Source organism: Xyrauchen texanus, chromosome 19, assembly GCF_025860055.1.
Source record: "Xyrauchen texanus isolate HMW12.3.18 chromosome 19, RBS_HiC_50CHRs, whole genome shotgun sequence".
Taxonomy (NCBI): Eukaryota; Metazoa; Chordata; class Actinopteri; order Cypriniformes; family Catostomidae; genus Xyrauchen; species Xyrauchen texanus.
In genome coordinates, this window is record NC_068294.1 from 23,897,616 (window position 1) to 23,920,692 (window position 23,077).

General features: G+C 39.6%; 1 protein-coding gene across 2 annotated transcripts in view; it reads right to left on the reverse strand.

Moving 5' to 3' along the window:
* The window catches only part of LOC127659702 (teneurin-3-like), a 171,884-nt gene extending 149,548 nt beyond the window's left edge, over positions 1-22,336 (reverse strand). The window contains exons 1-3 of one of the 2 annotated variants that reach the window (XM_052149641.1): positions 22,237-22,336; positions 22,057-22,188; positions 18,166-18,426 (exon numbers count right to left, since the gene is read on the reverse strand). In XM_052149641.1, coding sequence (XP_052005601.1) covers positions 18,166-18,426; positions 22,057-22,188; positions 22,237-22,336 — 493 coding nt within the window. Of the gene's footprint in view, positions 1-18,165; positions 18,427-22,056 lie in introns of both variants that reach the window. The other variant, XM_052149640.1, reaches the window with a different exon arrangement.
* Between the last annotated feature and the right edge of the window lie 741 nt (positions 22,337-23,077).

Genomic DNA, 23,077 nt, shown 5'->3' on the forward strand with positions numbered 1-23,077 from the left:
CGATCCAGAAGACTGTTATGGGAATTTATGTCATAAGACATGAAGGTGCAGACATGGAAGACAGCCCAGCACATCTTGGAGTGGTATTAGAGGGTCAAAAGGTTCTTCAGGACCTTACCAGTGTCCCATATGCAGCAGCCATGTTGCTGGGACTGATTTATGGACTGAACCTGAGCTACCCTCCTGAACTAAGGTACACATTCGAAGTCCTTCCAAAAATAATTCTGGAGCTAGATGGCAACAAGTTGTCCAATAAAGTCCAAACACTGAAGACAAAGCTCTTCTCTGATGTGTTTGAGTAAGGACTCTAACATTCTGGCATTCCAGGAACAGTCCTTAATGTTAAAAAAGGGCAATATATTGATTTTCTATTGCAGGTTACACTTGTTGTATTTTCAATGTTCAAAATTGTTGAACTTAGTTGCAAGCTGCCTATTTGGTGCTTGGTGCATCTGTTATTTTCTGTGAAAGATGTCTAGTACATTTTAGCAGTGATATGTCATTTGATAATTGTTAAACGTATCGTTAGACACATTGCCATCTGGACGTTTTGGTTGCATGGAGGATTTTTTTATATTATTGTATTGTGTGAATTTGTTAAAAAAAAGAAAAAAGTTGTATTTTTTTACCAAGTTTTATAGAATTTTAATTTACACTGAATTTGCAGAAGTCTTTTGAATTTTTTTGAACAATGTGTAAAAGTAATTTTTGATGATGTTAATACATTTGCACAAGTTTAAAGAGTTGAATGTATGGTTGAGCAGGCTGTTAAAAACTGTTTATTGCAACTGTTGAACAAATACAGTTTGATAATTTGTTACATATCTTGTCTTTTTATGACTCTACAAAACAATCACAGACAAACAAATGCTGCTTTGAAAGGAGTAACTTTAAATAGATACTACTGAGTTAAAGTAACAAGAACTAATTGGATGGAACCACTGTCCATAATTTAAATGAGTTATTTGAAACAAATCTCCTTGTGTTTGTTGAATGTAACCTATTTGGACAGTTTTAAATAAACTACTGCATGTTCACTTAACTTAACCGATTTAAGTTACAGGGAAGCAATTCCATTGAGTTAGTTCAACATTAATATTTCACATAGATTCTTCCCCATTCAGTTGTGTTGTCCCAACACAAGGAGTTTACATAGATTCAAAAAATTCCATTAATGTTAATAAAAAGCAATTTGCTTGTGTGGAACCACTGTCCATAATTAAATTAAGTAAGTTTAAAGAATAATTTTTTTGAGTGCAGACAATCCTACACATTCCCCGCCACAAGCAATAATGAGAAGGCATCAAACACAGGCCACATCGGCCTTGCTGTTTGAAGTTCTAACTGCATGCCCACAGAAAAATTGTAAACACTGTGAAAACTACACTTGAATGGTTTGCTAGCCATTTCGAGAACATACCCCGTTATTTTACATTGCAAGAGAGACTCACTGAAGATCTAAGCTGTCGCAGATGGCTGTACACTTACACATTCTGGGCATTGTTGTGAAAAAGTGGAAATGCATATGGAAAGCAAGCTGGCCTGGATGTCTGCAATGATCAATGGAGAAAACACTTCGATGTCATAAAGAGAGGCAGGGCAATGTTCACAGCCGTGACAGATGGTTGGTTAAGCGTCCTCCTGAAGGGTGAGGGAGGGCTTAAATGGGCACACGCTCCCAGACCTGCCACTGTCTGCCACTCTGGGAGTGTTTTTTTATTATTATTTTTTTATTTTATTGTTGTCTGTTATGATAAAATTATGCATTTCCATAGAGGGATTTCTCACCAGTCTAAATTGCTATTGCTAATATAGATAACGTGCATGAGCAACTCATTTTGCAATATTGTACTTAATGGAAACGAGGAGCACAGACTACACAACACATCAGGGAAAAGGGTTCCTCTCTGACCTCGTAATGATTTTTCAGAACCGAGACTGCATCTCCCTTGGCCTTAGGGAAGAATGTACACACTAGTGCCAATACACTTTTAAAATTTGTTTGGTCGATTTGTTTTCTTGAGAGTGCCGAAAATCACCTGCTTGCATGTGAAGACATGTAAACAACCAGTCATGGTTAATTTTGTTGTTACATGCCATCGTGTTACTACAATAATAGTGTAACACGGTCTCATTTAAATGGTCCACATATCAGAGCCGACGTGTTTGAGCTCATGTTAAAGTGCTCACCTGTTTCATTCTCTCTCTCTCGCTCGCTCAACAGTTCCCTGTAACTTTTAACTGTCTTGTCTAATTATAAAAAGGCAAATATCAATACAATTAATATCATACACCCTCTGCAAATATGCACCCATCTTGTTTAAACAGATGTAATAAACCAACCTCACACAACTTGAGCATAAAAATCTTCCTCTGAAGCATGTATTAGAACAATATCTCCTCAACAGTTCCCTGTAACTTTTCTAATGATAAAAGGCAAATATCAATAAAACTTCTATTATATACCACTTACAAATATGCAGATATCTCGTTTAAACTGATGTAATTCACAAACCTCACGAAAATCCAGCATTTTCTTCCAGTTGAGCAATCATCTAATATCTTCCTCGGAAGTGCGAATTCTATTAGCCAGAATGAAAACTTCAAGATCAGGATGAAAAGTTCATCTGAATCACAAATCATTATGAAAACCCAAGCAGGCGATCCAGGCCATTTAAAATGTCTAGAGAATGAGGCTTGCACTGGATCAACCAAAGTCATTCTAGCAAGTCAGTCCACTGTAGGCCATGTTTGGAATTTTCTCAGGAGGCTATTTCTGGTCATGACAAAAAAGTTGGTCAAGATTACAATCAAAGAACATATTTCAAATAAGCAGTAAAATCTGACAACTCTGATATCATAAATGGAGCTTCTTTACATCAGATTATGCTAAAAAGACCATTTTCCAAGCTTTTACAGCTAATGCACATGTGCTTTCTCTCTCAAGTTGATTGGCAGGCAATGTCTGTATCTAAAAGGTGAATGGCTCTTTTACCTGTAAGGCGGGACTTCCCATCTACATCCGCTGACCATTGACTGCAGTTGGGCGTTCTAATTTCTCCCATTAATTTGAATAGAAGTGGCCTGTCTCTACTAAATAACCTCTGGTGCAAATGCAAGGTAAAGAAATGTGTTTGATAAGTAAATGTCTTATTCACTATGCACTGTCTACACACACACATATTGCCTATATACAAACCTCTCATGTGAACACACAGACGCAAACACCCACACAAGAAGGAAAGAAAGAAAGCAAGCTTCAGAGGCACTGTAGATCCTGATAGGGGTCATTTATCCTCCAGTAATAGCGACCAAGCCAGACAAAAGCAGAGGGCAGCTGGGTTTCCAGGCTATTTCCTGGCCAAATGAAGAGCTTCTCTTAACTTTTGTTCACAGTGATGACTTTTGTCACAATATCTTACTTGGCCAGACCATAGAGGGTTCTAACATCCCAACAGGAATACAAATTAGCTTAAGAACCTTTAAGGGAAAAAAGTTCTTCCAACTCTGAAATAAAACCTTGCAGATACTTGCTATTGTTTTGATGAAGATCTTTTTTGTTTGTGGAAGGTCTTGCTTGAACGTACACTTAAAGGAATAGGTCGCCCAAAAATGAAAATGTTCTGATAATTTACTCACCCTCAGGCCATTTTACTCTCCAACCAGGCCAGAGTTTCTATCTTTATCAAAACAGAATTGAAGGCCTTTTTTAAACAATTCAAGTGAACGTACAACATTTTTTGACAGTCCAAAATGCATATTTAGGGTGCATCAAAATAATCAACACGACTCCAATCGACAAATAAAGTTCTTCTGAACCCAAATGATTGATTATTTTTAGAAACAAAGCAATACTAATATACTTTTTAACTACAAATGTTCACTTCCATACATCTCTGTGACGCGCTCTCATGAGAGGGATGATGTAAGCTCATTGGCAAGGTCACGCATCACATGGAGGAGGAGGCAGGAATCACATCATTGTTTACAGGATAAACTTGCACCGACCAAGTGCGGTTCACAAACCAAAACAGTCCAAAACTATTTAAAAACAATATAAAATACAAAATAATTTCCAAATAATAATTTTGTTATGTATACAGTCTTGTTCCACTGTTGCCCTTTTTGTTTACCATTTTTGTCACTTTTGTACTCCTTAGTTTTCACTTTTGTCCCTTTTGTAGCTCCACAGTCTTGTTTTCCCTCGTGTTCACTGTTCATTGTTTTCACCTGCCCTTGTTAATTTGCCTTTGGTTTCTGTTAAACTCCTTGTTATCTTGTTTGAGTCCTGTTTGTTCATTGGCCCCTTTTTCCCACATTTATGTATTTAAACCCTGTCTGTTTGTTCAGTCTCTGTCAGTCGTTGTTTGTTAATGGAGGTATGTTGTTAGCCTGGTCTGTGTTCCCTGCCTGAGTTCTCTGTTTGTGTTCATCGTGTTTAGTTTTCAGTTTTATGTTTTATTTCCCCATTGAGGGTTGTTCCTTTGTGTTTACTTGTTTATTTAATAGAGTCTTAACCGCATTTGGATCCGCATCTCCTCGTCTGCCTCTCTGCTCAAGCGCCACAAATTTAAAAAAAAAACCTTACTGCAGTAAATAACTTTATTTAGGAGCAATGCTGTAGCGTTATCTACATGTGATTTTCTTTAGCAGAAATATATAGGCTATATGACTGTCAGGAATTCAAGCCACACAAGTTGTAGTTAGTGAAACCAAGTGTCCTTTGTGTGAGGCTTGACAGCGAGACTTGACAGTGAAGTGGCGTGAAGGTGAGTTATTTATGCAGGCAGTGATAAGCGAGTGAATTGTGTACATGTGTGGTGAATTAGAAATCGGGTGATGAGGAGGGGAGCGCTGAGGAAGGTGCAGACCCCGAGGTAGGCCTGGCAATGACAAAGTTTTCACACATACCTGAGTTTGCTGGAAAACTGGAGATTGCTTAATTTATTAATCAGGAAAGGATGACTTGAGAAGTGCATTTTGCATTGTTATAGCAAAATCAGGAGTTTTCTAAGTGTAAATTAGGCTGCTAGGGAATTCAGTGTCAGATCAAGTTTTGAAAATTAGTGCTGCGTTCCATTCAACTCAGAAAGTTGGATTTTCAAAGTAAAGTACAATGGAATGCATCTTGAAGTCAGAATTGCAACTAAACGATTTCGCCGAGATGCAGGGGACATGATGTCACACAAACATGTCGACACTCAGGGAGACATACAAAGTAAGTGATACACATTCACTTTATCGATATTACATAATAAATTAGTTTGTTTCCACATTACATGATATTAATGCTTGTTTAACAAACACCTGCAGAAACCGGTGTATAAAACATAATCTCTTTTGATAATCGTACACCTGAAACACAAATGCTAGCGCTGCAGCATTGTTTATCAGTTGGGTTGCTAGGAGACATCTCAAATGAGAGTCAAACCCCTGCTAAGCTAACAGAAGCATTGCAGTTCAGAATTTCGGGGAATGGAATGCATTTATAGTCGCAGATATCAAGTAGGAATATCCTAAATCCAACTTGAATGGAACGCATCATAACCGTGTACCCTGATGAAATGAAATTTATTACAAGCAACATTTAAATCACAAATATTATTAGATAGATTTTTTTCCAGGTATTACGAGTTTTTAAAATGTCAATAGGTATTATTAGTTAGCTGCAACAATGTATGATGGCCAAAGGCACAGGCTGTCTTATTCATTGTGAAACTGTTTCCTTAATGGCATGAATCATACTGAAGGCCTAGACTTTTAATGCAAGGCCCGCCACTGCATGATACACACAACAAATGATCATTTTGAACAATACACTTGTACAAATACAAATCTACAGCAAAGAAATTTTACAGTGCATCCGGAAAGTATTCACAGCACTTCACGTTTTGCACATTTTGTTGTTACAGCCTTATTCCAAAATTGATTAAATTCATTATTTTCATAAAAATTCTACAAACAATACCCCATAATGACAACATGAAAGAAGTTTGTTTGAAATCTTTGCACCTGTATTAAAAATAAAAAATTAAAATTAAAAAGAAAACACATGTACACCATGTTCATGTATTCACAGCCTTTGCTCAATACTTTTTTGAAGCACCTTTGGCACCAATTACAACCTCAAGTCTTTTTGTGTATGATGCTACAAGCTTGGCACACCTATTTTTAGGCAGTTCCTCCCATTCTTCTTTGCAGAACCTCTCAAGCTCCATCAGGTTGGATAGGGAGTGTCAGTGCACAGCCATTTTCAGATCTCTCCAGAGATGTTCAATCGGGTTCAAGTCTGGGCTTTGGCTGGGCCACTCAAGGACATTCAGAGTTGTCCCGTAGCCACTCCTTTGTTATCTTGGCTGTGTGCTTAGGGTCGTTGTCCTGTTGGAAGATGAACCTTCACCCCAGTCTGAGTTCCAGAGCGCTCTGGAGCAGGTTTTCATCAAGTATGTCTCTGGACATTGCTGCATTCATCTTTTCCTCGATCCTGACTAGTCTCCAAGTTCCTGCTGCTGAAAAACATCCCAACAGCATGATGCTGCCACCACTATGCTTCACTGTAGGGATGGGATTGGCCAGGTGATGAGCCGTACCTGGTTTCCTCCAGACATGACTCTTGCCTTTCAAGCCAAAGAGTTCAATCTTTGTTTCATCAGACCAGAGAATATTGTTTCTCATGATCTGAGAGTCCTTCAGGTGCCTTTTGGCAAACTCCAAGTGGGCTGTCATGTGCCTTTTACTAAGGAGTGGCTTCCGTCTGGCCAATCTACTATACAGGCCTGATTGGTGGAGTGCTGCAGAGATGGTTGTTCTTCTGGAAGGTTCTCCTCTCTACACAGAGAAAAAAAGGAGCTATGTCAGAGTGACCATCAGGATCTTGGTCACCTCCCTGACTAAGGCCCTTCTCCCCCGATCGCTCCGTTTGGCCGGGCGGCCAGCTCTAGGAAGAGTCCTGGTGGTTCCAAACTTCTTCCATTTCAGTGGTTTTTATTGTCATTCAACCATATATAGTTAGTACAGTACGCAGTGAAATGATACCACATTCCTCCAGGACCATGGTGCTACATAAGACAAAATAGGACAAACACAGTGTGTGGGGTCATCCACAATCCTGATTGTTATGTGGATGCAGTGTTTTTGTAAATGTCTTTGATGGAGGGAAGAGAGACCCCAATGATGTTCTCAGCTGTCCTCGCTATCCTCTGCAAGCCTTTGAGGTCCAAAATGATGCAAGTCCCAAACCAGGCAGCGATGCTTTCCTCAGCCTACGAAGAAAGTAGAGATGCTGCTGGGCTTTCTTGGTAATAGAGCTAGTGTTGAGGGACCAGGTCAGTTTCTCCACCAGGTGAAGGAATTTGGTGCTCTTGACTATCTCCACAGAGGAGTTCATCGAGATCAGCGGAGAGTGGTCGCTCTGTGCTCTCCTAAAGTCAACAACCATCTCTTTAGTTTTGTCCACATTCAGAGACAGGTTGTTGGCTCTACACCAGTCCGTTAGCCACTGCACCTCCACTCTGTATGCTGACTCGTCATTCTTGCTGATGAGATCCACCACGGTCGTGTCATCAGTGAACTTAATGATGTGGTTTGTGCTGTGCATTGCTGCACAGTCGTGAGTCAGCAGAGTGAACAGCAGTGGACTGAGCACACAGCCCTGGGGGTCCCCAGTTCTCAGTGTGGTGGTGGTGGAGATTCTGTTCCAGATCTGGACTGACTGATCTCCCAGTTAGGAAGTCCATGATCCAGTTGCAGAGCAAGGTGTCCAGGCCCAGCAGGTTCAGCTTTCCAATCAGGTGCTGAGGAATTATTGTGTTGATTGCTGAGCTTAAGTCTATGAACAGCATTCAAACGTATGAGTCCTTTTTATCTAGGTGGGTGAGGGCCAGATGGAGGGCCACCACTATGCTTCACTGTGGACTGACTGAGGTCTCCCAGTCAGGAAGTCCAGGATCCAGTTGCAGAGGGAGGTGTCCAGGCCCAGCAGGTTCAGCTTTCCAATCAGATGCTGAGGAATTATTGTGTTGAATGCTGAGCTGAAGTCTATGAACAGTATTCAAACTTATGAGTCCTTTTTATCTAGGTGGGGGAGGGCCAGATGGAGGGTGGTGGTGATGGCGTCGTCTGTTGAACGGTTTGGACGATACACAAACTGTAGTGGGTCTAGTGAGGGGGGCAGCTGGGTCTTAATGTGCCTCACGATGAGCCTCTCGAAGCACTTCATGATGATGGGTGTGTGTGCGACGGGACAGTAGTTGTTGAGCCAGGACACTGAAGACATCTTTGGCATGGGGACGATTGTGGTGGCCTTGAAGCACTTTGGAACGACAGCGCTGCTCAGAGAGATGTTGAAGATGTCGGTAAGAACATCTGCCAGCTGGTCAGCACATCCTCTGAACACTCTGCCAGGAATGTTGTCTGGTCCAGCAGCCTTCCATGGGTTGACTCTACGTAGAGTTTTCCTCACATCAGCCATGGTAAGACAGAGCACCTGGTTGTTGGGAGGTGGAGTGGTCTTCCTTGCCACCACGTCGTTCTGTGCTTCAAACCTAGCGTAGAAGTCGTTCAGTGCATCTGGAAGGGAGGCATCTTTGTCACAGGCAACTGATGTTGTCCTGTAGTTGGTGATGGCCTGGATGCCCTGCCACATGCAGCGCATGTCGCTGCTGTCCTGGAAGTGACTGTTGATTCTCTGGGCGTGTGCACGCTTTGCCTCTCTGATGGCCTGGGACAGTTTGGTCCTAGCTGTTCTTAGGGCAGCCTTGTCGCCTGCTCTGAAGGCGGAGTCTCGGGTCCTCAGCAGCGCACGCACCTCCGCAGTCATCCACAGCTTCCGGTTGGAGCGTGTGGTGATTGTCTTTGAGAAGGTGACATCAATGCACTTGCTGATGTAGATGGTCACTGATGCTGTGAGCAGAGCGCTTCCTTAGCGTTAGCGCTGGGGGGAATGTAAACTCCGGTTATAATAACAGTGGTGAATTCCTGTGGTAAATAAAAAGGTCTGCATCTAACAGTCACAAGCTCCACCAGCGATGAGCAGTAACTAGAGACTAACATAGAGTTATTGCACAATTCCGTGTTGATGTAAACACACAAGCCACCACTGCAAGTCTTACCGCTCAGAGCTGCATTTTTCGAAACGAGGCGAACCCGTCTAGCTGAATGGTGGCGTCCGGAACTCTGTCGCTGAACCACAACTCCATGAAAACAAAGACACAGCAGTATCTAAGCTCACGCTGCGTTGTCTACAGACAATTCCTTGGACTTCATGGCTTGGTTTGTGCTCTGACATGCACGGTTAACTATGGGACATTATATAGACAGGTGTGTGCCTTTCCAAATCATGTCCAATCAACTGAATTTACCACAGGTGGACTCCATTCAAGTTGTAGAAACATCTCAAGGATGATCAGTGGAAACAGGATGCACCTGAGCTCCATTTTGAGTGTCAAAGGCTGTGAATACTTTTTTTTTTTTTTTTTTTTTTTTTTGTATAAATTTGCAAAGATTTCAAACAAACTTCTTTCACATTGTCATTATGGGGTATTGTTTGTAGAATTTTTGAGGAAAATAATTAATTTAATACATTTTGGAATAAGGCTGTAACATAACAAAATGTGGAAAAAGAAGCGCTGTGGACACTTTCAGGATGCACTGTAACACTGGGGTGTTACCTTTTTAAACACTCTGACATGCAAGTTTTGCTTAAGCGGAATGCCAGATCTGGCTCTGCTTTATTTCACGATGACACGGCTTCTGTATATACTTCTGTATTTTTGCATTATAATTCCCTCATACTTTGCAATCTACATCACCTTTTTGGCTGTTCGGAATGTTTGGAGAGCGTATAGACTGTGAGTTTGGTTTTCTTTCTCTCATCAATCAGGCGCGAGCTGCAGTGCTGCAGAGTTCCTTATCTCATTACAATAAATGAGATCAAACGATTATTTGTCAACGCAAACTTTTGTTGACTGTTTTTTTTATTGTTGACATTGTCGATAATGTCACCTAATCGTTCAGCCCAAGTAGTGTCTAGTATCAGTTCTATGTGTGCAATTCCACAACCCTCCCCATCTCTTTTGATAACACTCGAAGACTTACTGAATTTGCAGAACATCAGCAAATTGGACAGCAACATCAGACCCCCAAAGGGGTCGTGGGAACCTTGGACGCATAGCCCGGTCGGGGTCTCTGGATCACTTGAGAATCTAACGGACCGAACTCCAGGCAAGTGTCGCTGAGAGAATACGTTTGCAGGTCCCCAATTTGCTGATATTTAGAGTGAAAATGTTAAAGATTTTTACTGCCGTTGCCGGATTAACATGCAATCATGAAAATAAGTAATGTCTCTGTTACTGTTGTAACCTCCAATCCCTGATGGAGGGAAGGAGACGTTGTGTCAATGTAGTGGCCTTTTCTCTCTGTTTTCTCTCCATAGACTATTAGATTCGCTGGGGCCATCTAACAAAAATTTTGTTCTTTTCCATTCCTATTCTTTCAGGGGGAAAAGACCCCACAGAGACCACATTCTGCCCGAAGGGGAGGTAACATGTGGCAATACGACTTGTGGGTTTCTACAAACACAGAGACTTGGAGCATAGAGAGCTCTGCCAAAGGGAGGTGCGGGTCTGCAGACATGGAAAATCCATCCCAGGGGGTTACCGGAGTAGTCGGCACCTGAGGAGCACCTATCCAAGTACAGGGCATATTAGTACCTGTAGTGTGTCTGGCTGCAAATGATCCACAGGGCTAGGGAGGAAGATATCCAGGGTCCAAGGGGTTTGTGAACTTGCATGGGAAATAGGTAAACGTCTTCACCTCATGGAGGGGAAAGGCGCTGTATGCGAGCAGTATACCCGGCTAGCTGTACCGTAAACTTACCGCTTCGTACCTGAAAAAGTACGGGACGAAACCGGCTTAACCTAGACAATAAAAAGTCTCGAATGTATTGGGTGTTGCCCAGCCTGCCGCCCTGCAGATGGCTGCTAGAGAGGTGTCACTGGCCAATGCCCATGAGGATGCCAGACTTCTCGTACAGTGTGCTCGTATTCCCAAAGGGGCAGGCACGGCCTGGTCTCGTATGTCAGTGCGATGGCATTCATGATCAACTGGGCAAGCCTCAGTTTGGAGACAGCGTTACCTTTCCCCTGTCCACCAAAACAGACAAAGAGCTGCTCAGAGCATCTAGAGCTCTGAGTGCGATCCAAATATCCATCAAGAGGGTTGGGGACCTGCAAACGTTTTCTCTCAGTGACACTTGCCTGGAGTTCGGTCCGGTAGATTCTCAAGTGATCCAGAGACCCCGACCGGGCTATGCGTCCAAGGTTCCTGAATCGTGTAGTGTGGGTATAAAATTCCACTCTGCAATTCTCATTGGCCTTTTCTCAAAGATTGAGGTGTTTGGGTCAAGTGAGTGACAGAAGGGGAACTGTAATTTGATTATGAGTATTTTAAAATGTAATTTAATATAATTACAAGTACTAGATTTTGGAAATCTGATAAAAAAGGTAATCCAGATTACATGTAATCTGTTACTACCCAGCACTGCTAATAAATAATCATTGCTCTCCAGAGTCGTCCATGGTGACTATATATAATAATTACTCTTAGGAGGAAACTGGATACAGTACAAGGAGGAAACTTTATACAGTACATAGAGTACAGAGTCAGTGCTTTAATATATAGCCTAGCTTCAACATATTTTTTGCTTTTGCATAGAAGTCTGAAGAGAGTCGGGGAAAGATGGGGAGAGACAGTTTGAGAACGACTGTGCTAGGAACTTGACCTCATTCTCTTAATGGAGTGCTGTGAAGCAGACAGCCCTCTCTCAGCTACATCATTATATTTTGACTCGTACGGACCACAGTCCCAGCCCCAATCCCAGTGCAAATAGAAAGCTCCACAAGGAAGAATATCATAGCAGTGTTTCCCCTATGATTTTTTCAGCAGCGCTGTTGTGCGCACGTCTGCAAGCCAGCAACGCGAAGAATAGATTAAAACAGAGGTGTAAAACTCAAAGCCTGTGCCACATCACAGTTTATTTGTGCCCTCAAATGGCCTGATGAAAATGTGGCACCAGCACCTGCTTCAGTACCAATCATGAAAATAATATTACATGAAATGTGCATTTAAATGCACATTTGACAGAGCAGCATTGATTTATAAATTGGGACGCAGATGAAAATTATGATATTAACAACAATATAATCTGAGGAAAAAATGAACACCTAATTTTAATATGGCTAAATTGAAATATTCTTACAGTGTGACCAAGTTGGGTCTTCTTCACAGATTTATTTCACCAGGCTCCTACTAACTAAACTACAGCCATGTCTTGGAATTTCCGAAGGCATACAAAACAACTTAAATTTGCCTAAAATCAGAGATCATTAAAAGAGAAAATTTTTTACATAGATGGAAAACTGATAGCTTGGTCCATAATTGTGAAAATGCACCATAGTATCCATAGTTTAAACAATGATATTTGTAATTATACATCGACCAATAATATGATTTTCCAATATTTTTTTCTGGTATTGAAGCATTTTTCTTTAGTTGGATGTTGTATTTGTAATATGGGATCAACCGATGAAAATTGCACGTAAGATGGCCATTGCAGCAGTGCGTGTGAGAGGAAACTGGGGGGTGCTGGGGGTTGTCTATAGATAATGTAACTTGCTTTTGCAATGTAATACTTTAATGAATACATTTTACTAAACGTAATAGCCATTCATGCTCTAATGAGATTACATAAATGCTTAGTGTGATTACATAAATTCTTGGTGCGTAGTAGGACTGCACAATTAATCGAAAAACTAAATGTGATTACTGCTGCCACGATTATGTAATCGTGAAAACTGACGATTACAGCGTTCAATTTAAGTCTGCTACTGTTGCAACAATGGTTTCTATTTACAATGTGTTTTTACAGTGGTTGTGTATTCTAACCAATCACTAACGTGTCCGTTGAGCAATGAAATGGCAATGGCCAATCAGAGCCGCTTAGATTAATCCTCCATTCTATCAGTAAAGTCAGCTGATACTAATGCGCAAGCAATCTAAAATACAATACAATAAAATGCTTAAAAGATGCTTAAAAGAAACTGGAGTGCAACTGCTATCCAGCATTGAAATCTACTACTCTAAAGAAACGCACAGTTGCTTACTTTGTGACGTCACGGTAATTTAGTTTTTTAATCAACATTAATAATCGCGATTACAATATCAAGGGCAATAATCAACAACTATGATTTTTGCTATAATCGTTCAGCCCTAGTGTGTAGTTTTAAATGCTAAGGGAGACAAACTCATGTGAAGACAAGTCCCAAAGACGTAACATTAATTCACATTAATCAGCTCGATGGGCCTTGGATGAGAGCATGTTGGAAATATGAAGGTTTAATTTAATATTTAATTTAATTTATCTGCTCACTATGTTGTAAAGTTGCCAGGTTGATGCTCATGTTCCAATGGAATGACTGGCCGTATGCCAGAATGGCCACCATATGCCAGCACAGCTTTTAACATGATCCACTTCTTAAAAATTCTCTAAATTCTATTAATATTTACAATTAAACTTTATTTTGATATGAATCATTATCTACGTGATTACAGATCAGTGGAAATTAATTATCTCCATGAGATCTCGTTCAAGTAAATGTTTTGCGTGAACACAGATGTTCATGGGGCAAGTGGTGAGAGTTTTCACCTGAGATGAATTGCTGGTAATTGCTGTTTCTATGTTCGCAGTGAGAGACGGGAGAGATAAAAGGTGCCCAGTCCATTGTGGCCGAGAGAGAAACAGAAGCTACAAAGACTGTGTGTGCGTGTGTAACTGGGGGAGACACCTGAAGCTATTTGTGTATTTGCTATTGCCATTTTGAAGCTTCACCATTGTGCCTTATGCAAATGCATTTTTTTAATGAGAATAAAGAGTGACATACCCGAGTTGGAATCGCCGTCTCCCGCTTACTCATTTATTGAACCTTGGAAGTGTTCCTGTCCCTCGCCAGCATCCACCAGAGACAACACCAGGCCCTCATGGATCTTCAGAGAGAGCAACAACAGCATTACGAGGTACTCAATTTGGTTAATACCCGAGGAGGGGGCGGCTGCCATGTCCCCGGCAGCAGCGCATACCCACATGTTGCTCAATAAATTTGTGACCTGAATATGATCCGGAGGCATACCTTGAGGTCTTCAAGCACACAACCGTTGCTCTGAAGCGCCCGCTGGAACAGTGCTTGAAAAGTCTTGCAATGGGACGGACACAGACTGGTGTCACTGGACGATGCGGTTCAACTGGCGTAAGACCATCTGTCACGCCCCATGCCCTTCTCCCACTAATGTCTCCTCCCCTGTTCTCTCTTCCGCCCTCCTTCCTTCCATCCTGTTCCATTTCCCCGGAAACAAGGGAACATTCCCTGCTCCAACAAACCCTGTCTCACCACTCTCTTCACCCCAGGTAAAGGTGTCTGCTGCCACAAATGTGGGCGGGAAGTTTGGGCCGGTCTGCAGGAGTTGCGGGGAGCTGGGTCATGTCTGAGATCAGTGCCCGGTAATGGAGGTGGGGGCCTTGATCCTTATGCCCGACATCCCACAGACTGCCTCCGACAAGCAGGGACGTACCAAATACCCATGAGAATTATGGGGGGTAAATACCAAGCCTTGGTGGATTTAGGTTGTAATCAAACATCCATTCATCAATGCTTGGTTCAAACCGGGCATTGGAGGCAAATAATCAGTTGAGGGTGAGGTGTGTGCATGGGATATTCATGATTATTCTGTATTGACGTCACAGTAATGTTCCGGGGACAAACAATAATATTGAGGTGGTGGGAAGTCCTTGCCTCAGCCATCCACTAATTTTTGGAACTAATTGGGCAGCTTTTCGGTCATTATTGAAGGGATTGTGTGTAGATGAGTCCTGTAAGAAAGTGAATAGGTCTAGGGTGTGTGAAGTGCTGGCTGGGGAGGCCTGGCCTGGGCTAACTGAAGCTGCTCCACCTCATGCTGATGCTGAGGAAGGGGAGGTGTCATCCTCCCCCATCCTTAGGGAATTCCCAGTAGGGGATACCCCGAGGCACACATTTGACTAAGTGATAGTGATTGATGGTCAACGTCTTCAGCCGGGCATCACGCTCACAAATCCATATTTTTCAATTATAAAAGATTGGTTGTGTAGAGTGACACAGGACAGTTGGACAAATTAAAATCTCAGACTGCTAATACCAAAGAGCCAACGGGAAAACTTATTCCAGGCAGCTCATCATAATCTGAAGGCAGGTCACTTGGGACAGGGGAAAACACTAAGCTGTCTCATGGCACATTTCTATTGGCCGGGCATTCATGGGAACCAGAGGTGGTTAGGCATGCAGTAAATGTCAGCTGGTGAATCTGCCGGCCGTTCCAAAAGCACTATTTTGCCCCCTTCCGTTAATGGAGGTTCCTTTCAAACTAATTGGCATGGACCTCACCGGGCCATTAGAGTGGACAGCATACAGGCATCATTTTGCATTAGTCCTGGTGGATTATGCAATGCGATATCCAGAAGCAGAGCTGCTGTGCAACATCTCACGACGTAATGTTGCAGAGGCACTCTACAAAACGATCTCCCAAGAGGGGATTCTGAAAGAAATCCTCACTGATCAGGGCACTAATTTTATGTTGCATACACGATGCAAGCTGTACGACTTCTTAGGTATTAAACTGATTTAGGCAAGTGTGTACCACCTACAAATGGATGGCTTGGTTGAACGATTCAATCAGATCTTAAAAAATATTGGTAATATTCGAGTCCTAAGTATTGCACGAAGATGCTCGGAATTGGGATAAGTGGCTCGAACCCCTGTTATTTGCAGTACGAGAGGTTCTGCAAGCCTTCCTGGGATTTTCTCCCATGTTAGATATCATGAAAGAAAATTGAGAGGAGGGACCTTCACAGAGTAAATGCGAAATGGAACGTATGGAGGTTGCCAGGTTGCAAAATAATTTCTCTGATGTGTTCTCGCCTCTCCCTGGCCACAATGATCTCATAAAACACCACGTCGAGACAACCCCCAGGGTAGTGGTATGTAATTGTCTCTACCGCTTACCCAAACACAAGAAACAGGTGGTATGTGAAGAATTAAAGGCTATGCTCGATATGGGGTTAATAGAAGAATCCCAAAGTGTTTGGGCTAGCCTGGTGGTTCTGGTACCTAAGAGCAATGCTTCCATCCGGTTCTTTGTGGATAATAGGAAAGTATACTTTTGCACGTTTTCTCTGTTGAACTGTAAAATAAAGATGAAATAAAAAAATAATTTTAAATATAATTTTTTATTTTTTTAATCGGTTCTACATATTAGTTATCGGATATGTAAACATACAAATAATCATTATCGTATCGGATAAAAATCTATATCGGTTGATCTCTATTTGTAATAGTTCATGGTAACCTTGGAAAATCATGCATAGCTCCTCACTACCATGGTTAGTAACTATGTTTTCTATATAAAGAACTATGGCATTTCTGTAATGAAAAACAGCAGTCTATATACATTTTAAAAGTTTTTCTGCCACAACCACCATAGGTAATACAGTACAGTTAGTGTAACTACAGTAAATCCATGGTACATTTTTGTAAGTGTTGTTATCTGTGTAATGACAAGCCTTCTAATTTATGTTTTCTTTGTCAGTGACGTTTAGAATGTGGGGGCTGTTTGTTATAAACTAGTTTCATCACAGAGTCATATTAAGAGTTTTGCAACAGACAATTCTGTACCGCATTCAAATGGGTTTTGTGATGCTCGCCGCACATCTCACTGCTACACAAGCTCATTTAAAATAGTCTGTGTGGTTGAGACCTGTCCAAGAGTTACTGCACCTTCTCTGCCCTCGTGCTGCTGTGATTAAGCCGTGTTGATAATTGATCCTTGTAGCACTGTTTCATTCTGATTTTGAAGTGAAATTTAGCGAGTTTGACACGTGTTGTTATGCGGTAACGTCACTGTAAGTGTGTGTATTGGTGTGTATATTTAGTGGGGACTCTTTTGCAGTTTATAAAGTACACAGCTGGCTGTGGCTGGCAAGCGTTATGTTGCAACAAGAATATTAAATTAACATGTGAAATCCCAACTGAGGTGCTCATAATTCAGCAATGGTGCAGCGCATGTGCTTTTCAAGAGTGTGCTTTTCAGATGCAGAATATCTTTGATCAAGGCAGCGAATGCTGATATGAGACACTATAGATCCTCCATTAAAAATATTAAGCCTACAATCAGTAACATTGGAGTCATACATTTTTGTTTTCCTTTTCTCAGTTTAAAAGTAACATTTTCTGTAAAACATATCCATTCTTTCAGAAATAAATAACCACTGCATGGCAAACTAATTTTAAAACCTTATTTTTTTCACTAATCCTGCATAACTCTAAAATAACAAGTGAATAAGAATAAAAAAGTGTATCTTAAAAATGTAAAAAAAAAATATATATTTTGAAAGCCAAACATATAGACAACAACAACAACAGTAAATAAACCTCACCACAGCCCACCGTGGGGAAAAAGCTATCATAATGCACCCCTCGAAAAGAAAAAACGAATTAAAATACAGATGTATGAGCTCCGACAAGCATGTATATTTATATATAGACAATTTACTTTTTCCAAGCACTCCCTAGTCCATACAGAATTTGGGTTTTCAACACAGCCCAATTTGAACTTCAAACCAGTGGGCCCCTCTTCATACAGTGTAGCGTTTATTCACGGGCCAGGCTATACCCTGTGGAACCACACATGAATATGAGTGACTTTAACAAAGCCATCTACGATTCAACACCAGCCCAGAGGAAGTGTCTAGCAGCTCACAACACCATTTGCTCATATGCTTCTGGTAATTATGTTATTTTTTCTGAAATGCCTACAACTCCCACCGTGCCCCTTAGGCTGCAAACATAAACAGCCGATCCATTAATATTGTCACCACAACTAGTCATTGGCTACCAATTGTTACCTCCATCTAATTTCTGTATGTCCTTGCCCTTGAATGACTGGTGGTGACTTTGCTGTGACTTACTCAGGGGTATTTTGCCATTTTTGTGGTTTCCAACTCTTACGTCACCAGCATTTATCTTTATTGAGTTTCAATTAATGTAAGATTACATTTTAGAGAAAAAAATCTGGTGGACTCACCATTCTCCTGGTCTGATTTGTTGTCCTGCTCTGTGTCTGTGAGTTTTAAAGCAGAATTGGACCGACTGGACAGCCGGGAGTCCCGTCCATGTGACTTAACCCATAGCATAGCGCAGTCTGGAGAAATGCCCCCTGCATTCTGGATATGGTCTGCTCCGCTGAGTTGTGTGTGATGACTCAGTCCAGTCTCAGCACAGAAACTCAGACCACAACGAGGAGCAGGGCCACATATTCCAAGCTGCCTTAGTGAGAGACTCTGGCCTGCAATATTCAAAGGGAATACAGAGACTACATAAATAAAAAAAACTGCAAACTTGCAGAAAATATATTCTTCAACATCTCTAACTTCTCTCAAGTTTTTTTTTTTTTTCTCAACTCCGTCTTGTATTCAAGCTCTTGAATCGCATAATATTGTATTAAAATGTTTGCCATCAAAAACACAAGTTCCAGTGCAGTTCCATTATCCAATGCAAAGGTTTTGTTTTACACCAGGGCATATCTATGTTTTTCTATTTTTTATGTTTTAAGTTTTAGATTTGCTTTTTGGTCAGCTTAATAATACAACGATTGAATGAACAATCCAGCCTTCTGTAAAGCTGCTTTCATGTATTTATTTATTTTGTGAAAAGCGCTATACAAATAAAATTTACAACAATTACAAATAAATCAACAATAAATAAAAGAAGAAAACTCAAAAACAGAAATGAACTGAAGGCACTATTAAAAACTCATTTGGCAAAAATCATTTCTGTTGTATTGTAAAATTTGTATCTTTTCATTAAATAAAATTTAGTTAAGGCAATAGTGAATACTCAATTCAAAGTGGCTTTCTTTTAAAATAATAATGTCATTTGGACAAAATGTACCTTACCAGTTCATCTTTTCTCAGGAAACAAGGCGTCATACAATGACAAAATAATAACAAAAAAGTACCTTACAGACAATTTTGGCAAAATAATAATACAAGATATTGATTACATAATTATGGATAGATCTCAAAATTTAAAAAAGTGGCGAGTCCATTTTCAGCTTGTAATCAAATACTGAATCAAGATTTTACTTTTAAATAATATAATTTTATTTACAAATATAAAAGCTTTGCAGAAACATAATTATGCCACCATGAATACAATTAAATAAATGACTCTAAAAGAAAAAGACCTCTAGTCTGACCAATTATTAAAATGTTAAATTCATACATGCATTTAATTTAACCATTTGGATTATTTGTAATTTATCTGCCTAACTAAATTCCCTTGGCTTATTTGGCCTTTCAATTTATACACTCACACACACACACACATTGCTGTTCAGCTCAATCTGAATATTTTAGCTATACCTCTTTCAACAGAAAAATCAGGATTTAGAAAATAGAAACTGTTCCACTTTAGATTGAAATTTACCTTGAGACTCCAAACCCCTCTATTTCTTTCTTTTGAAAGCATATACTTGTAAATGCTAACTTATGCTGAGTGCTTTATGACTAGAAGCCAACAGAGTACTGTAGGTGCCACATGAAAATGAATAAACTGGAATTTAATTAATGAGTGTGCTAAAAGATATACATGAAGAAAAATAACTCAGAACAATTTCTGACATTAATAACCACATGAGGGCATTATCTAAAATAAACATTTTGTAAAACTGCAATCTGTGACCAATGCATGGCAAAATGCCATGATTTAGGCAGGCTATTATTAAATTCATATGATGGAACATTGGTATCAGGAAAATAGGCAAGATCTCTCAAACCTCCCTCCGGTCTGCTTTTGTGCCGATCAGGCACAAACACGGTTGCTCATTAAGGACGTCCCCCTAAGTGTAAAGGCCTGAGGTTATGGAGTGCACTATAAAGCACAATTAACCAACTAAGTGTATTTCTAATTAAATTAAATTTGAATGAGCAGTATTCTACCCTTCCACTTAAAAAGTATCATCATGGTAAACTATCAAATATTTATAAAATAGTTTGAGAACTTCATGATTAATCAGCAATTGAGTATTGCTTCTACTGGTGAAGAAAATAAAACATGAATTAAAAATAAAGGTAACCTACATGCCCAACCTGAATCCAGCTGTCTAATAAGAGCATGAGAACTGTTGTATTCTGATTTTAAATGCTTTGATTTAGTATGCCTTTAAAATAACAGGTTCTAATTACTAGACATTTTAAACTAATTATAATTTCATTAGTAAAACACTATTTTAATATTTTAATTTTAACAGATTCGGTCTATCTTGTTTATGTATTTAGCATGAAACCTCTATGATGGCTCAAATATATATATATATATATATATATATATATATATATATATATATATATATATATATATATATATATATATATATATATTTTTTTTTTTTTTTATTATTATTTTAATAATTACTTTTCATAGAGAAAGTATTGCCACCACATATGGTGTAGTGGCCCCAAAAAGAATGTGAACACTTAAATGTTTGAATGTCTTTGCAATATCAAACCAAGTGCCATTTATTTTGAATAAATATAGCACAAACACATCTTTAAAGCAAAGAATTGTGCAAAAAAACTTGATAAAATAATAGATTGTTTTGCTCAAAATTAAAGACAAAAAGATTTCTGGTTCTCAAACATAGATGAAAATGTCTATAGTTAATGTGATGAACTACACCTGTAGTTATTCTACTAGGACACCTATGTGAGCTTGGGAACTTCAAACACCCTCAAAAATTCATATTGAGACCACATAGTTAAAAGTAATTGCAAAATTGGCTAAGGAACGTGCAGTTGGTTCTGAAGAAAGGTCTAGCAGTATTTGTTTGAAGGTGCCAGGTTTATTTGACATTTTGTGATTAAATGCAATTAAAATATACTGTAAGTGTGTATACACACACACACAGCATTTCAGTTTTTATTTATTTTATTGAGTGGAATTCGATCCAAATATATACTGCATTGTTAATGTTCTTTGTTCTGAAATTTACTTGACCATAAAAACACACAATGACATTATTTTCCAAGGACACTGAATTTGGATTTATTTTCTGGTTAAGAATGAGTTTGAGGTAAATCTGAAGATTTAGCTCATGTTCGGGTTAGAACTCAAGGTCAAGTTAGGTCACGATCGTGCTTGGTGATAAACCACAGTATGCCATATTAGCCTAGTATGTTAGTACTTATTTACAATTTATAATGATACATTATATATTTATTTGATTGATTTTCATGGGGAAATGTAGTTACTCTTACTTTAAAACTGTAAAACTCCAGAGTCTTAAAATGTGCTGATACATCCCTTGTTTAAGCATATACATACATCTACAAAAAATATATATGTTTGTTAGGTTTTCAAAATGAAGACAAAAAGTATTTCTGGTTATCAATCTTAGTCCAGAACTCTAAATTGTGCATATTGATACAATTGCCAATACTACTATTTATTTGAACATATATTTCACGCAAATAATTTTACATTTCATCGTTCACATTAGTGCATAATGATAAACCACAGTATGCCATGCTAGACAAGTATGTTAGTGCTTACAATGTAGAAAGAACAACTTAATTGATTTTCATGAGGAAATTTAGTTACTCTTACTTGACAGAACTCAATAGGCTTAAATTGTGCTTGCTCATACAAATGGCAATAAAATCCATTATTTGAGCATATATGTTTTACATGGACTTGTTTATTGAGTTCAGAGCAGCAAGTCAATTTAGTTACCATAGTAGTTACTTATATTTATTTATTTGTTTGATAATTTATTCATCAGACTTCATTCTTGTTCTATGTAAAATCACAATCGTATGTAAAATCACAGTTGAAAGTTACATTTAGTACAAAATAAAGCCAGAAGGACTTTAGAGTGCACTTTCCATATGCTTTCCATATTTTAAAGAGCACTTACCTGGAGCTCTGTATTCCTCTGAGTCCCTTGGCACCATGTCTGGCATGCGATGCCCATAAAGCCCCTGGGTGGCTGGGTGCTGATCAAAGGCCTTCAGCGTCTCACTGGAGCTATAGGACTTCTGGGTAAGGACTGAAGATGAGGCTGTGTTGCGACTGTTGCTGGGACCCTCCCTGTAGCCCTCCCCCTCCTCTCTGTCTCCTTCCCTCTCTCCGTATCTCCTTCGTTCTCTCCTGCTTCGAGAGAGGGAGCAGTAAGGCCGGCGCTCCTTCACTTCCATGCTACATTCATGATGTGTTTCGCTTGTACCTCCTCTTCTATGCTTCTCTCTTCTGGTTCTTCCTCTCTCTTCTGTCTATGCTCGTTTTCTTTTTTTCCCAGTTGTCAGTCTTTCTCTGCACCTCTTTTGGTACTTTTAGTTCCACTCCACCTGCTTAGAGACAGAGTGAGAGAAAGAGAAAGAGAGAGAGCGAGAGAGAGAGAGAGAGAGAGAGAGAGAGAGAGAGGGAGGCAAAGAAAAAAATAGGAATAGAAAAATAGGCTCTATAGAAATGTCACTCCTGCTTAGTTCATCAAGGCCCCTGTCTAGCGTTAAAAGAACAATTAGGCAATAGCAGTGTATATAAGACAGCAAATAGTTTTAATCTTTCCTAACAACACTGTTAATCCGTATCATTAATCACAGAAGGTTTGTAAACACCTTGTTCCTTCAACACAGGACCTTGTTTGGCTATGAACCTCAATCAATTACTGATAAAAATTAAATCAAATTCTAACCTTTTTAGCATACAGTTACAGATTCTTGTTTTGATCAACATCAGAGCAGCATAATTTCACATTTAAGAAGCGAATGTGAAGAACACATTCAGGATTCTAAACGTACTAAAATTACTTTAAGTTTAGCAAATTTGAGTAAACTCTCGATACGTTTCTTAATTGGCAATGTTGAAAAGGGATTCACCCCAATCCTGCATAGAATAAAACATCTGCATTTTCCAACAAATGGAAATTCAAAATCAAT